This window comes from Salvelinus fontinalis, chromosome 18 (genome assembly GCF_029448725.1).
Source record: "Salvelinus fontinalis isolate EN_2023a chromosome 18, ASM2944872v1, whole genome shotgun sequence".
Classification (NCBI taxonomy): domain Eukaryota; kingdom Metazoa; phylum Chordata; class Actinopteri; order Salmoniformes; family Salmonidae; genus Salvelinus; species Salvelinus fontinalis.
The window spans coordinates 33,275,722-33,291,675 of NC_074682.1; the positions used below are offsets into that span (position 1 = coordinate 33,275,722).

The 15,954-nt window shown below is 42.5% G+C and overlaps 2 protein-coding genes across 2 annotated transcripts in view; one reads left to right on the forward strand and one right to left on the reverse strand.

Annotated features, from left to right (window-relative positions):
- Window positions 1–131: 131 nt before the first annotated feature.
- Window positions 132–15,954, forward strand: part of LOC129815324 (paxillin-like) — a 51,028-nt gene continuing 35,205 nt past the window's right edge. The window contains exon 1 of the mRNA XM_055869031.1: window positions 132–213. Within this exon, the coding sequence (XP_055725006.1) occupies window positions 201–213 (13 nt within the window). The 5' untranslated portion in view covers window positions 132–200. The remainder of the gene's footprint in view (window positions 214–15,954) is intronic.
- Window positions 13,805–15,625, reverse strand: LOC129815323 (general transcription factor II-I repeat domain-containing protein 2-like). Its single transcript, XM_055869030.1, has one exon. It carries the CDS (start codon window positions 15,623–15,625, stop codon window positions 13,805–13,807), a length of 1,821 nt encoding a protein of 606 aa, XP_055725005.1.

Sequence of the window (15,954 nt, forward strand, 5' to 3'; positions counted from 1 at the left end):
CATTTGGAGGCGAGCTGCTTGTCCCCATGACTGCATTTTATTGTTGAGTGTAGCAGCTAACTGAAAACTTCTGTATTGCATTCAGATTACTGGAATTTCTATATAGAAGCTACAGTGTAGGTAGAGCTACCAACAATCGAATCAAAGGACAACCGGCCCGGTTCGTTCATAGTGTAGAGCCGACTCCTTCTGCTACCACCATGGATGATTTAGGTAAGTTCCCGTGGTGTTATTTCTTAGCTAATAGTAGAGCGTTCGAATGGTACTACCAAATTACCCGCATAGCACTTGTTCATCAGGTATGCTAACTATAGTACATGACCACAAATGTCGCTAACGTTATAGAGACAGTTATTACCCAGCTAGCCTCATACACAGCGTGGAAATCGGCAGGTTGGAGGCCGCGCGCTGTGGTTCTGAAAACGGGATCTTTGCCTTGGCGTCAGGAAGGAGCTAATTCGTGATTATTGTTGAATCAGTTGCTAGCCAATACGCATGGATACTTTGCAATCCTCCCACATTTGTTTTCAATAACACATGTGTTCTGTGTTAGCAATGTGTGCACAGCCAGCTAAATACAGGCAGGGATTCAATCGATGCCGCCTCTCCCAGATCTGTTGACTTGAACTTTTTAATTAGCTGATTCATGACATTGCCAATTTGTTTCGAGCCTCTATGCCTTTTTGCCGCGTACATTGCTGATGGAAAATGCTGCTAAATTGATGACCGCGAGCATGCATACACACTTATGGAGCGATTTCACTGCCAACAAACTATTTGAATTCCATGTTTTTGAATTTGTATTTAGATATTGCATTTAAATGTACTGTAATATTTTAAAATGTGTAATGCACAAATTGAATAATTTTATTAATAAATTGAACTTGTATTTCATGATTTGAAACTAAATTGAATGAATATTTAATTCAGCTTTAAAATTGAATTAAATACTGATATTCAATATTTGTCTATTCATTTTCAATATGGTAAATATTGCATTCATTGTCTCTATCAAGTTCACAAACTATAATTTCAAGTTGACAAAAGTTTCATATATTAAACTTCTCAGATTGTTTTCAAATGCAGTTCTCTAAATTCTGATTCAAAACCAGAGACAACATCCTGGTACTTTGCCGGCCAGGAGAGGTAAAGGAAAACAGAACGAATGAAACCATCTGTGTTAAACAGGTTTCTGAAGCCAATGTGGCATGTTTAATTTATTTTCTTCCTATACATTTGGCTACAAGCGAATATGACCCCATTACTTAAAGCTTCAGTTCCCCCCTATGGACACAATAGAAGGGAGTGTGACAAATACAGCCATTTGGTCCCCATTACGAAATGGTTTAATAGCCCTTCTAAGGATAGCTTTTCCACTCCCTAATGAATCTGGCTCTTGTGACTGACTTGGTGCGAACCGGGTCTCCTGCATGTCACAAGACTGTGTTAGCCCATTTAGCTAAAGCCCACAGGGCTGAGTATAGGAAACTAACAAGTCTCCAGCAAGGTTACTCATCAAAAGAGCGTGGACCTCAGTTACATTTCACCCCTTTTTAACATCATACTTAGAGATCACGGCACCAATATAGCTGACTGGATTCGAACTCAGGCCTCCTGCACAACAACACTTTCTGTGACGGAAGGATCTGTGCACCCCATTTAATGAGGGCGCAACATTATACATTTACACTTAAGTCCTTTAGCAGACACACTTATCCAGAGTGACCTACAGTAGTGAGTGCATTTTCATACTTTTTTTTGTACTTGTCCCCCATGGGAATCGAACCCACAAGCCTGGCATTGTAAGTGCCATGCTCTGCCAGCTGAGCTTTATGGGACTATGAGGTGGTTTGATGATCATGCATGTGATGAGCAACCTTTTTGCCTGAGACCTGGAGATGTTAGTTTGACTGATGGGGTTCTAATCCAAGTCTGCTGTGTGTGGGACAATGTAACTTTTCAGCTCTCAGACTCTGGGGTCACTGGGAGGTAAATGAAACTCACTCATCAGCCTGAAGTGCCACTCCGCTTCAATTGAAGAAAGGCTTTTTCAATAGTGCAGTGGGTTGGGAAACTTCTGGAAGGCGGTCATGTGGGTTTTCGAGGCAAAGGTCCTGAGTTTGAAGCTCGACATGAGCTGAATGAGGGAGAAGTGGTACTTCCTAAGTAAGCAGTGTGTCGTCCTTTACATTAACTTCGTGATCTCATCCCTATGGGCTTTAGCTAAGTGGGCTAACAGTCTTGTGACATGCAGGAGACCCGGTTCGAAACCCAGTCAGTCAATAGAGAATAACTATGACGGGTCTATTCAACTACTGCATATTGCTAAGAGGGCCAAATTGCTGTTTTTGCCACACTCCCTTCTGCGCCTCCTGTGAGCATCAGAGGTGAACAGAAGGCATGATCATGTTCCAGAGATCCTTAGCTTTCAGCAATGTAGTGGTAGTGGTAGTGGTAGTGGTGGTGTCTGAATGTAGAGAATTCAATTTGAAATCTGAATACATCTGAGAAGTTGAATATATAAAACTTTGGTGAACTTGAAATTAGTTTGGAAGCTTGATACACAGACAATTAATGCAGTATTTACCATATTGAATTTAAACATAAATTGCATTTTTTAAACTGAATGCAATATTAATTCAATTCAGTTTCAAATCATAAATATTGAATTCAAATACAGTATCTGTTGGCACTAAAATCGCTCCATACACACATCTTGCAACACTGTTGCAGTGTTGAAGAATCTGTAGCCCCAGGCACACCTCTGCTGCTTCATAAGTTAGGGCGTTGGTAAATAGTCTTTGGTTTGAACCATACACTATAGCCTGAGGTTTGAACACATCTGTTCCTTCCCCTGCTCTTTTTGCTGCCATTTGTTCTTTTTCTCATGATAGTCTCTAAACGTTGATTTTCTTTTTTTATTCTCTAATATATATGTAACTTCGTTTTACCAGGTAAGTTGAGTGAGGACAGCAGCAAGCTGGGGAGTTGTTGCCAAGTGCACCTGTTACTGTGTGTGCGTCTGGGTTTCCCTCGTCTGTCCTGTCATATTTGATCTAAGCCAATTATGTTGTCCATGTACAGCGGATGAGTAGAGTGTTCATTCATTCTGCTAACTGGTCAGTCACATCCCCTCCAGCCACAGTTGGACTGCTGAGGTTAATTATGCATGCTGTCCACAATGTGACACCATCTGTTGTCTTAAAAAATGAATGAATCTGCTTTTACACTGAATGTCCTTGCTCCACACGAACAGACCTACGTTTATGTGAGCAGATCTGTGTCAGCTAGAAACCTTATGGGCTTACTAATGAATAGTGGTATAAACATGCTTCCCAAAATAGCTAGCCTACATGCTATGGTTTGCTGCAAACATGCAATGGCTGTAGTACTGTAGGTGTAGAACATGTAGCTTCTATCATCATTAGGTACCCACAACAAGTCATTAGAGAAAGCACTCCCAGTTCATTGTATCGCAGCCTCAACTGACTAGGTTATACAAGTTTTAAGGTATTTGACAGTCCGAGACACCGATCTACAGTATTGTCTTTACAGGTTTTGCACACCCAACTCACACTCACTCAACAACGCAATATTGTAGTGGGCAAATTGTATTTGTGGGTGGGTGGGATTGTGTGTCTAGGTCGGTCTGTTATACATGGCAACCATGAGGTAAAATTTAGTCAGTCATCTGGAGAAAAAAAACTATTTGGATGCAAAAAATGCACCAGAATAACATCTTAACTTAACTGTATTAGTATGCCTCATGATATTGATATAAAATGCCATCTTTAAATGTGTAATCTGATTTTGGATGTTAAAAAAAGTGACACTTGGAGGACTGAGCAAAACGGGGTCACATAACACACGCAAGAACAGCATGGTGCCTATTGACTCTTATGCCTGATTCACACTATAGGGGACAACCTGAACCGTACTGGCTCATGCTGCTGTTTTCACATTGTCCTTTCCAGAACGCTTCCAGCAACTATGTTTGATGCATAGCCAGACCTGCCCTGTGTAGTGTGGCTTGGCTCTGTTTTACTTGGCTCAATAGTGTGAGAAGGGTAGTTTTCCAATGGAGGAGAAAGTGTCTTACAACTTGCCTAAGCGACTGCGCCCACATAAGTGGTGTAGTTGCAATCATACAACCTTCTAAATGACCAAAGGGAAATCTCCCTTCCTTCAAAATGTCCGTAGTGTCCAAAAAAAAACATGCCATGAATGTTTCACACTACACGCCATCAATATTAATGGCTTCACCGGTAACGTCCCAAATGGCACCCTATTCCCTACATATAGCACTACTTTTGACCAGAGCTCTGTTGGCCCTGGTCAAAAGTAGTGCACTATATAAGGAATAGGATGCACATACCTTGTCCACTTACATAGTTAAAGGACTTCCCCTTAAAGTCCTCTCTCAAAAAGGAGAGTTGCACAATCCATTGTGGCCTTATAACATGCGGTGAGGGGTTGTAAATGTTTTCATATAGATTCTTGGAGGGTGTAGGAGGTGAGACACAACACATCTCAGAGAAAAGAAGTTAAACTACTTTGTACTGCACCTTTCATAAAATAACTATCATTCAATTTTTTTTACTCTTGCTTTTTTACTGAGTCCTAGTTCATCTCATGATCGAATTAGAGTTGAGGACCAAAAATTATTTAGTAGTTACTCAGTTATTTAATTGAAAAAGGTCTGGTAAAGTGTTTACTGGGAAGGTTTAGCTTGGGTAGGTAGAGGTATTTGATAGACAGAGGGTAGCTCTGTCAGTGTCTCCTATAGGATAAACTTATTTTTATTTGTATTCAGCAAGTTCATTCTCTGTGCTGAGGTAGTGCTCAGATACAGTCCATAAAGCATGTGAGAGAGAGGCTGTCTATTTCGGGCACTCACCCCACACACCTCACCCCACACAGCCCTGACCCAGGCTTGGCTCCTACGCATAAACACACACACAGGAGGATGAGTGTGCACTAACTAGAGGTTAACCGATTTATTTATTTTTTCCAAAGCTGATACCGATTATTAGAGGACCAAAAAAAGCTGATGTCGACACTGATTGACAATAAATTTCACATGCTGTTGTGCAAATGGAATAGACAAAAGGTGGAAATTATAGGCAATTAGTAAGACACCCCCAAAAAAGGAATGGTTCTGCAGGTGGTGACCACAGACCACTTCTCAGTTCCTATGCTTCCTGGCTGATGTTTTGGTCACTTTTGAATGCTGGCGGTGCTTTCACTCTAGTGGTAACATGAGACGGAGTCTACAACCCACACAAGTGGCTCAGGTAGTGCAGTTCATCCAGGATGGCACATCAATGCGAGCTGTGGCAAAAAGGTTTGCTGTGTCTGTCAGCGTAGTGTCCAGAGCATGGAGGCGCTACCAGGAGACAGGCCAGTACATCAGGAGACGTGGAGGAGGCCGTAGGAGGGCAACAACCCAGCAGCAGGACCACTGCTGGGTTGCATGCACATTTGTGGCCTGCACATGCACATTTGTGGCCTGCTGGAGGTCATTTTGCAGGGCTCTGGCAGTGCTACTCCTTGCACAAAGGCGGAGGTAGCGGTCCTGCTGCTGGGTTGTTGGCCTCCTACGGCCTCCTCCACGTCTCCTGATGTACTGGCCTGTCTCCTGGTAGCGCCTCCCTAAATCTAAATATTGCTGTTACATTGCATAACCTTCAATGTTATAATTATGTAAATATTCTGGCAAAGTAATTACTGTCTTTGTTAGGAAGAAACACAGTTCACAACGATCCAGGCGACCCAAACTGTTGCATATTCCCTAACTCTGCTTGCACTGAACGCAAGAGAAGTGACAATTTCCCTAGTTAATATTGCCCGCTAACATGAATTTCTTTGAACTAAATATGCAGGTTTAAATAAAAATATACTTCTGTGTATTGGTTTTAAGAAAGACATTGATGTTTATGGTTAGGTACATTCGTGCAACGATTGTGTTTTTCTGTGAATGTGCTTTTGTTAAATCATCACCCTTTTGGCGAAGTAGGTTGTGACTCGATGATAAATTAACAGGCACCGCATTGATTATATGCAACGCAGGACAAGCTAGTTAACCTAGTAATATCATCAACCATGTGTAGTTAACTAGTGATTATGTGAAGATTGATTGTTTTTTATAAGATAACTTTAATGCTAGCTAGCAACTTACCTTGGCTCCTTGCAGCCACAAGGTCCTTTTGACGCTGCACTCGCGTAACAGGTGGTCAGCCTGCCACACAGTTTCCTCGTGGATTGCAATGTAATTGGCGTCCAATAATGCAGATTACGATTGTTATACAGGCAACTTGAAATCGGCCATGCCGATTAATCGGTCGTCTTCTAACACATTCGAACACATCCTACTCCTCTTTAAATGTGTTTGCTGACTTGTTAGTGAGTGGATGTGAAAGGCAAAAACACACCAGAACACTTCAATTTATTCTCGACTAGTTTCCTCTGTGTTATACAGGTGTTCCAAACCACTTTCTCCACATACCACAGCATTGGGACCACCAGAGCAGTGAGTGCACTGTGACATACACTTACATTCTCAAATATCTAGGCCTATGCCCCTGTGACCACGGGATAAAATCTACAAGCAACCAATGCGCACATGTCTCTCACATGCAGAGATTTACTGAGTGCACACAATACACTCAAAGACCCCCCCCCCCCCCCCCCCCACATTCTGCCTTGCCAATCAATACCGTTTAGCAGAAATGAAACTTCAAATTGTGCCTTTAAGAAAGCTGTCATGCACTGCTAGGACTATAGCCTAGCTCTACAGCTGTGCACCTACCACTAACCCACCCTCAACTTATGCAGGATTCCTGTGGTACACCTCACAGGAAGCTGTGGGCTCAGTCCTATTGACAGCTGAAGGCCTGACCAGAAGTGTCTGTTGCTGGTTCCTTTCTCTTCTGACTCTTCTGTCCTGGAGATGCCAATCCCAATGACCAGGGATGTGTCTATGTGCACTATATAGGGGACAAGATGCCATTTGGAATGCATCCTCTGTGGATTCACTGCAGAATCCAATCACGCAGGTCACAATGTGTGATACAATAATGCAATAATGGCATGTGGTATAATGTTGATGCTCGGTGTGCCTAGGGAATATCATGTTACAGAGGAACCTAACAAGTCTCCCTCTTCTCTCCACTTCCAAGCTACAGCCTACATCAGAGGCAGCTGCCCAGCTCCCATTGGCTAGGCATGCACCAACAAGACATGAATGTGAAATAGCCTCCTGCTAAGTGTGTGTTTGTGTGCAGAAAAAGGAGGGTAAAATGTACCAGAGAGCAATCTGTTTCTGCTTGGTTGCTAGAAAAATGTATTGTGAGTGAAATCTGTTTGCTCTGGAGCGTCAGTATACTCCTGTCCGCTCAGCTCATTAGTGTTGAGTGATGCTCTGTGTGCCTTTTTATCAAAAGCTAAAACAGGCCAGTTAGACTTTGAAGTGCTGTTGGTGCACAGGAAGGAGTGGGCTGGGTGAGGTAAGTTACCCCCAAACAAGAACTGACATACATAGACTCCTCCTGTCATCTGGTTCTAATACACACCATCAGGGGAACACAGTGGGGAAAGGGGATACCTAGTCAGTTGTCCAACTGAAATGTGTCTTCCGCATTTAACCAAACCCCTCTGAATCAGATGTGCGGGGACCTGCCATAATCGACATCCACGTCTTCGTGCCCGGGGAACTGTGGGTTAACTGCCTTGCTCAGGGGCAGAAAGATAGATTTTTACCTTGTCAGCTCGGGGATTCGATTGAGCAACCTTTCCGTTGCTGGCCCAATGCTCTAACCACGGTTACCAAGTGTGTGCCAAGTATTGATTATATAGAATGTAGCTAAAGATGCTAGAGGTCGACCGATTAATCGGAATGGCCGATTTTTAATTAGGGCCGATTTCAAGTTTTCATAACAATCTGTAAAAAACGCCGATTTATATTGCAATCCACGAGGAGACTGCGTGGCAGGCTGACCAACTGTTACTTGAGTACAGGCAGCAAGGAGCCATGGTAAGTTGCTAGCTAGCATTAAACTGATTTGTTTTTTATAAAATAACTAGTGATTATGTTAAGAGTCAGGGTATATGCAGCAGTTTGGGCCGCCTGGCTCGTTGCGAACTGTGTGAAGACCGTTTCTTCCTAACAAAGACCATAATTCATTTGCCAGAATTTTACATAATTATGACACAATGTTGATGGTTGTGCAATATAACAACAATATTTAGACTTAGGGTTGCCACCCATTCGATAAAATACGGAACGGTTCCGTATTTAACTGAAACAAATTCTCACCGAAAGAATAAACAAATAAAGCAGTGAAAAAAATCAATGCTATGCTTTCTGATAACTCTGCCAAGTGGTAGAATGTATAAACTGAACAGTACTGGACCGAAAATCTAACCTTGTGGAACGCCACATGTAATATGTATTTTCTCTGAGTTATGTTCACCAAGGGTGATACAACTCTCGATCCAGTTACACAGGTCCTAGACCGGAGAAGCCATCCCACCTGTCCAGAAGGAAATCCTGGTCAATTGCAGCACTTAAATGTAAGCGTACAAGGACAGAGATGTTTGGCATCTGTGTTGGCTCTATGATCATTTACCACTTTAACTAAGGCTGTGTCTGCTGTGGTGGGCATGAAAACCAGGTCTGGATTTTTTTTTTTTATACAGTTGGCACTTAAAATCAAGTACCGTTTCTTAAGAATGGAGTGATTTGAAAATGGCTTGCACGTCTTCAGATATGCAATTAAAAACTGTTTTGAAGGTGGTGGGGATAGGATCGAGAAGGCAGGTAGAATGCTTAAGTTGTGATATCACTTTCCTGAGCATGTCTGTGTCAACCAGGGGAAATATCCATAGTGCCTTTACGTAGTAGGCAAGAGCATATCAAACTTCTCATCGGGTCTTGCTTGACTGATAACCAACATTAGGCTGGGTATCTTATCTCTGAAATATGCCACAACTCATTACATTTAGATGTGGAGGAAAGTTCACACAGGTTTGGGGGGGTAGGATTCATCCGGCCATCAATGGTCGAAGAGCACTCATTGTCCCATTTTTCTATATTAAAATCAGAATAATCTGGCATTTCTTATTTCCTTGATATAAATGCCAAGTTGCTCTCTCAGAATATCATAATGGACCTGCAACTTTGACTTTCTCCACTTCCGCTCTGCATTTCTGCAATTTCTCTTTAATTGATTAGTTTCCTCACTCATCCAAGGAGTTTCTCATTTCTGTTTAGATGTGACCTTTTTCAACTTTTTACTGGAGCTACGGCATCAATGGTTTCCCTTAATTTGCAGTAAAGTTAACAACTAAATCACCATGAAGGCAGAATAGGTGGTGAAGTATTGTTCATACTCAATCTGTGGCAACTTCAGAGGTAAGATGGCGTTTCTTAATGCGTTCAGTATTACCCTGTTCTATGGGCAACAATGTAGTAAAAAATACACCGTGGGGATCAGATAAAGCAACATCAACAATAGAGGATATGTCTATAGAAAGCCCCTTGGTAATAACCAGGTCCAGAGTATGGCTGCCGTTATGGGTTGGCTCAGTAACATGTTGAAGTCCATAGAGCTCAAAAGATTCATAAATTCAATGGCCTTGGAGTCAGTCGCTTTTGTCAACATGAATATTAATATCGCCCAACACAATGATTTTTATCATAGTCCTCAAGGACAATAGTTCAGATAAATTGGTAAATTAAGTGGGGCAGTGCATTGGTGGCCTATACAGGGTTATGGCCAGTACTGGTGGCTTATATTTAAACAGTATAGCAGGATGCTCAAAAGACAAGTCACTAAATTAAATGTCCTTACAGCTGAGAGCATTAGTAAAAACAGATGCTGTCTGTTTCTTTCCCTTTTTCTGATAGTGTATGAAAAGCTGTAGTGCGCGGAGAGACTTCAATAGCAGCGGCAGTGAGAACATGCAATCAACTTTGCGCTCAGTAATGAGGTCATGCACAAGAGGTTTTACTTTTTGTTCCATATTCAATGAGTGTGGGCTGCCTCGAGGTAACCACAATTGTTAACTAAAGGTCGTACGATTTTTGATTTTTCAACGCCAATACCGAGTATTGGAGGACCTAAATGTATTTTCTATATATATTTTTATATATGTATTTGTAATGACAATTACAAAAATACTGAGTGAATACTTGATACATAAAGTCAATTTAGTCTCATAAATAATTAAACATTTAATTTGGTTTAAATAATGCAAAAACAGTGTTGGAGAAAGTAAGAGTGCAATATGTGCCATGTAAAAAAGCTAACGTTTAAGTTCCTTGCTCAGAACATGAGAACATATGAAAGCTGGTGGTTCCTTTTTAACGAGTCTTTAATATTCCCAGTTAAGAAGTTGTAAGGCAGAAAACCGAGCTTGTCTACATGTTCCCCTGTCAGTCTGCTCCTCCGCTTATCATAAATCATCCCCACCTCACTGAACACTCTCTCGCTTGGGACCGAGGAAGGTGGGGGACAGAAACTTCTTTGCGAGTGATTTAAGTCTGTCCTCATTCTGCTTCCACCACTTCAAAGGCAAGCCGCTCTTTCTGTCAATGACAGGCTCTGTGAGGTAAGGCTCCAACTCAATTTCAAAACTGCACTGGACTTCAGCCCTGCCCTCTTGGCTTCCAAGGAGTCTAACGTAGAGGCTGTCTACCCGGACTCTTTGCCCCTTTTCCATCTGGATCTGGGTCCTCCTTCACTAGTCCCTTCTGCTGTGGCTCTGGGATTTGGTTTCCTTAGGTCATTCCTCCTTCATCCACTCATTTGCTTTCTCTAGTGCTGTCCCTGAGTTGTGGGTGTAGCTCTTGTGAATTGGATCCAGGACAGTTGCCAGCACCAGGCACTTTGTCTCCTCGGCCTCGGTAAAGTTTTGATGCCTTGAATAGAAGAACCCTCCTGCTGTAGCATCAGCTTCAGCACCGACACACTGGGGATGATGCATGCGGCTGTGGCGTTGGAGTGGCTCATCTCCACTGTCACCTCCTACATAGGTGCCAGAGTCTCAATTAGGAAAGAGACTACATCCCACTGTGCAGCAGACAAACTGCTGATGTTTCCGTATTCACCTGCATACACATACAGTGCACGCCTCTGTTCAAACATCCTCTGCAACATGTGTAGTGTTGTGTTTGAACTGCTTGGATGATGCTGTGTTTGGGAAGGCCAAGCTCTTCCTGAATGGCCCCCAGCCTCTGTTTCGCCAGTACAGAATGGTCAAAGTGAGTTGCACAGCTCTTCAACATGGCAATAATGTCTAGCACAGCTCTCTGACTGGATAGTCCATCATTGATTACAAGCTGTAGGGTGTGTGCACTGCAGCTGAAGTCTGGAAGCTCTGCCAGTCTCCTACCTTTCACCACGTTTGCCCCACTCTCCCTGAGGACCAGCACTACACGTTCTGTGTGGATTTCCCAGTATTCCAACATGGTCCAAAACATCTCTCTGTAGTTTCCTGTGTGTGATCCAGTCATAATCTTGACATTCAGCACAACATGCTTTCTTGTCCAGACATTGTCAATTAAATGTCCAGTAAGGCTCATCAGAGACTGACCAGCAGTCAGATGTGAATGCCATGTGTGGAGCATTCACTGGTACCATCAGATTATTCACTTTCATCACAACTCCTTTGTGTTTTATCTAGCATTTCTGTGCGGTAGAATTTTTCATCCTTGATCCTGTACCGGGGTTCAGCAAGAGTAATCCGCTGCTGAAAACCAACGTCAGACACCACTGAAATGTCTGGTTGTCAATGGCAATCATCTCAATAATTGCTTCGTCCATCTTCTTGGGTCTTTTTCCTGCCATTTCGCTTGTTTCTTAAAAAGTTGTAAGATTGTAGCCTATGACATCTGTGACGTGTGTGTGTGTGTGTGTGTGTGTGTAACACTTTTTCCTTGTGAAGATTTTGCGTTTGCTTTTTTTCATCATTGCCTCCTTATGGGCTTTTGGATGGGTGTTCTTAAGGTGATTCCACAGGTTGGCGGTATTATTATTATTATTTTTTAAGTAATGTATAGCTGTTGCTGACCCCATGCTTACATCTTTATCACAAATAAGACACCGTGCTTTCACTGGTGCCAATTCAATGTAATAGTCCCACACTGGTGCTCTGCTTTTCTCTGCCATCTGTATATAATATAATATTGTGTACACACACACACACACACACACACACACAGCTCTCTGAAGTGACAAGGATACTGAAGTGTCTGCTTAGGAGACATATACTCAACTGTTTGAATATTAAAACTAGAGTTTAAGTTACCTGTGAATGTTGAAAACAAAAACTGTAATTTCTATATGCAGGAAATCCTATTTTAATAAATGGGCATGGTAAGAATTGAATACCAAAGTGGGAGTCATAATTCCCATGACACTTTCCAGCAAAATCTGAAAAGCAGTTCCTTCATTTATTCCATTGGATATTTTTAGATTCACTTCAAATAAGGTCTGTGTTTTGTGTAGGCTTACACCACCTTGCCAATGTTGATAACTGTGTAGATATCCATAGGACAAGGTAACTCTGCTAAATATAAGCAAAGATATATATTTTGTGGAGTGGTCTTATGAAAATATGTTGCAAGGAGGGAGCCAACTTACCGTGGCTCCTTCCAGCCACAAGGTTCTTTTGATGCTACACTCACATAACAGGTGGTCAGCCTGCCACTCAGTCTCCTCGTGGATTACGATGTAATCTGCTGGCCTTCTAGGCAGAGTTCCTCTGTCCAGTGTCTGTGTCCTTTTGCCCATCTTAATCTTTTATTTTTATTGGCCAGTCTGAGATATGGCTTTTTCTTTGCAACTCTGCCTAGAAGGACAGCATCCCGGAGTCGCCTCTTCACTGTTGACGTTGAGACTGGTGTATTGCGGGTACTATTTAATGAAGCTGCCAATTGAGGAATTGTGAGGCGTCTGTTTCTCAAGCTAGACACTCTAATGTACTTGTCCTCTTGCTCAGTTGTGCACCGGGGCCTCCCACTCTTTCTATTCTGGTTAGAGCCAGTTTGCGCTGTCGTGTGGAGGGAGTAGAACACAGCGTTGTACAAGATCTTCAGTTTCTTGGCAATTTCTCGCATGGAATAGCCTTCATTTCTCAGAACAAGAATAGACTGACAAGTTTCAGAAGAAAGGTCTTTGTTTCTAGACATTTTGAGCCTGTAATCAAACCCACATGCTGATGCTCTAGATCAGGGGTGTCAAAGTCAAATGGACGGAGGGCCAAATAAAAAATTTAGCTACAAGCCGAGGGCCGGACTGTTCGAATGTTCATTGAAAAAATTTTAAATGACGCATATAGTCTAGTGAACCTAATTGAACCTACTGAAAACCTAACAAATATATTCCAATATGATCAGATAAATAAAGCAATATTTTCTTATGGCTCTGTCAGTAATCTTTAATTTTCAACAGACACAAAAGACAAATTTCCTTTATATAAAAATCCCCATAACATGAACATTAAATGAAAGAAACCGGTATTCAAGGCACCATCAGTAGCCTATATTTTCTATTTTAGCAAAAGTGGGCTAAATTTACTTCAAAGAAAAAAACAATAATAGCAATTTTCTATCATCCACTCAACTGAAATATTTTTAAAATATAATTGGATTGAAATACAATAAAATAAAGTGCAAAAATCTATTAATCAAAAACAACACTTTGTTTAAGGAGAAGTAACATGCAGTGAAAACAAATATTAAACTTTAACTTTTAAACTTGAACTGAGTAAAAACTCTAAATATGTGATTGCACAGTAATGTTCACTTGTTTGAGGTTGAGGGTGATACTTGGTGGTGTCCCATCTTTTCCACAAGTTCATCAATGTTCGGGGTAAGGCTCTGAGCTGAGGAAATCCTCAGAATTGAGTGGAGGTGTTCAGCAGTAAGTCGACTTCTGTGTGATGTTTTGTTCAGGTTCATCAAAGAAAACAGTTGTTCACACAGGTATGTGCTGCCAAACATAGACAACGTTTGAGCAGCCTGGATGCGCAGCTGGGGCATTGTGTCGGGGAGGAAACGGGCGAACTCCGCAGCACCCACTGCCGCATATTTTGCCCTCAGTGCATCATTGCATTGGAGGTCAATCAACTCCATTTGGAGGTTTGGTGGTGAGCTTTCCACGTCAACAGCAAATGGGTTACCGAGCAGTTCCAACCTGCTTTTTTGTGCTTCAAAGTCAGCAAATCGGCGTCGAAAGTCAGCGGCAAGCATACCTATTTTATCAGCCAACTGTGCGCTCGGGAACGCACTGGTAGAGAGCTTCTCTTTCATGGTCTGGCAGCTGGGAAAGTGGCTCAAATTTTCTTTCCGCATCTGCGTCTCCCACAGAGTCAGTTTGGTTTTAAATGCCTTCACTGTACTGTACATATCAGAGATGACATGATCCCGACCCTGCAGCTGCAAGTTCATTGCATTCAGATGACTCGTAATGTCACACAGAAAAGCCATTTCACACAGAAACATTTCGTCTCGGAGTTGTGTTGTGTCTTTCCCTTTGCTGTCCAAGAACAGACAAATCTCCTCACGAAGCTCGAAACATCTTTGAAGCACCTTTCCCTGGCTTAGCCATCGCACCTCTGTGTGATAAGGCAAATCACCATGCTCCGTTTCTAACTCCGTCAGAAATGCCTTGAACTGGCGGTGATTCAAACCTTTGGCTCTGATAAAGTTAACTGTGCGCGTGATGATGCTCATTACATGCTCCATTTTCAAGGCTTTACCGCACAACGCTTCCTGGTGTATGATACAATGATAAGCTGTCAGCTCACCTGTCGCGTTTTCCTCTTGCATCTTTTCCCGTATCTTCGCCACCAGTCCGCTCCTGTGTCCACACATCGCAGGTGCTCCGTCGGTTGTCAAACCCACGAGTTTTTCCCAAGGCAGCTCCATCTCATTTACACATCTTGACACCTCTTCATACAAATCATGCCCCGTAGTTGTGCCATGCATAGGACGTAAAGCCAAAAACTCCTCTGTCACGCTTAGGCTGGAGTCCACTCCGCGGATGAAAATTGACAACTGGGCAATGTCAGAAATGTCGGTGCTCTCATCCACAGCCAAGGAATATGCAATGAAATCTTTTCCCTTTTTCACAAGCTGCTCTTTTAGATTGATGGACAACTGGTCTACTCTCTCGGCAATGGTGTTTCTGCTCAGACTCACATTTAAAAAGAGTTGCCTTTTTTCTGGGCAAACTTCGTCACAAACTTTAATCATGCAGTTTTTGATGAAATCCCCCTCCGTAAATGGCCGGGCTGATTTAGCGATCTCTTCTGCCAAAATAAAACTGGCCTTGACAGCAGCCTGGCCTTGTGATTTGGCTTTTTTGAACAGAGCCTGTCGAGATTTGAGTCCTCGTTTTAATTCCTCTGCCTTTTGTAGCCTTTGTTCCATGTCCATATTCTTGTTTTTGTCCGCGTGTTTCGTTTCATAATGTCGTCTCAGATTATACTCTTTCAGTACCGCCACACTTTCTCCACACAGAAGACACACAGGTTTTCCAGCTACCTCCGTGAACATATACTCCGACTCCCACCTTGTTTGAAACCCCCGGTTCTCAGTGTCCACCTTCCGTTTTGCCATTTTTGATGGGTATCTGAAAGTTAATTTTACTGTGATGCTGACGACTGCTGTGCCAATAAATATTGAAATGAAGCAGCCTACTGCTCGGTGCGTCACCGTTGCATTGTGGGAAATGTAGTATTGGTGCGTGTAAAAGATCTGCGGGCTGCCGGCTTGCTGCGGTCTGCGGGCCGGTTCTAATAATAAATCAAGATCATCCCAGGGGCCGTAAAAAACCTTCTCGCGGGCCGGATGTGGCCCGCGGGCCTTGACTCTGGCATATGTGCTCTAGATACTCAACTAGTCTAAAGAAGGCCAGTTTTATTGCTTCTCTAATCAGGACAACAGTT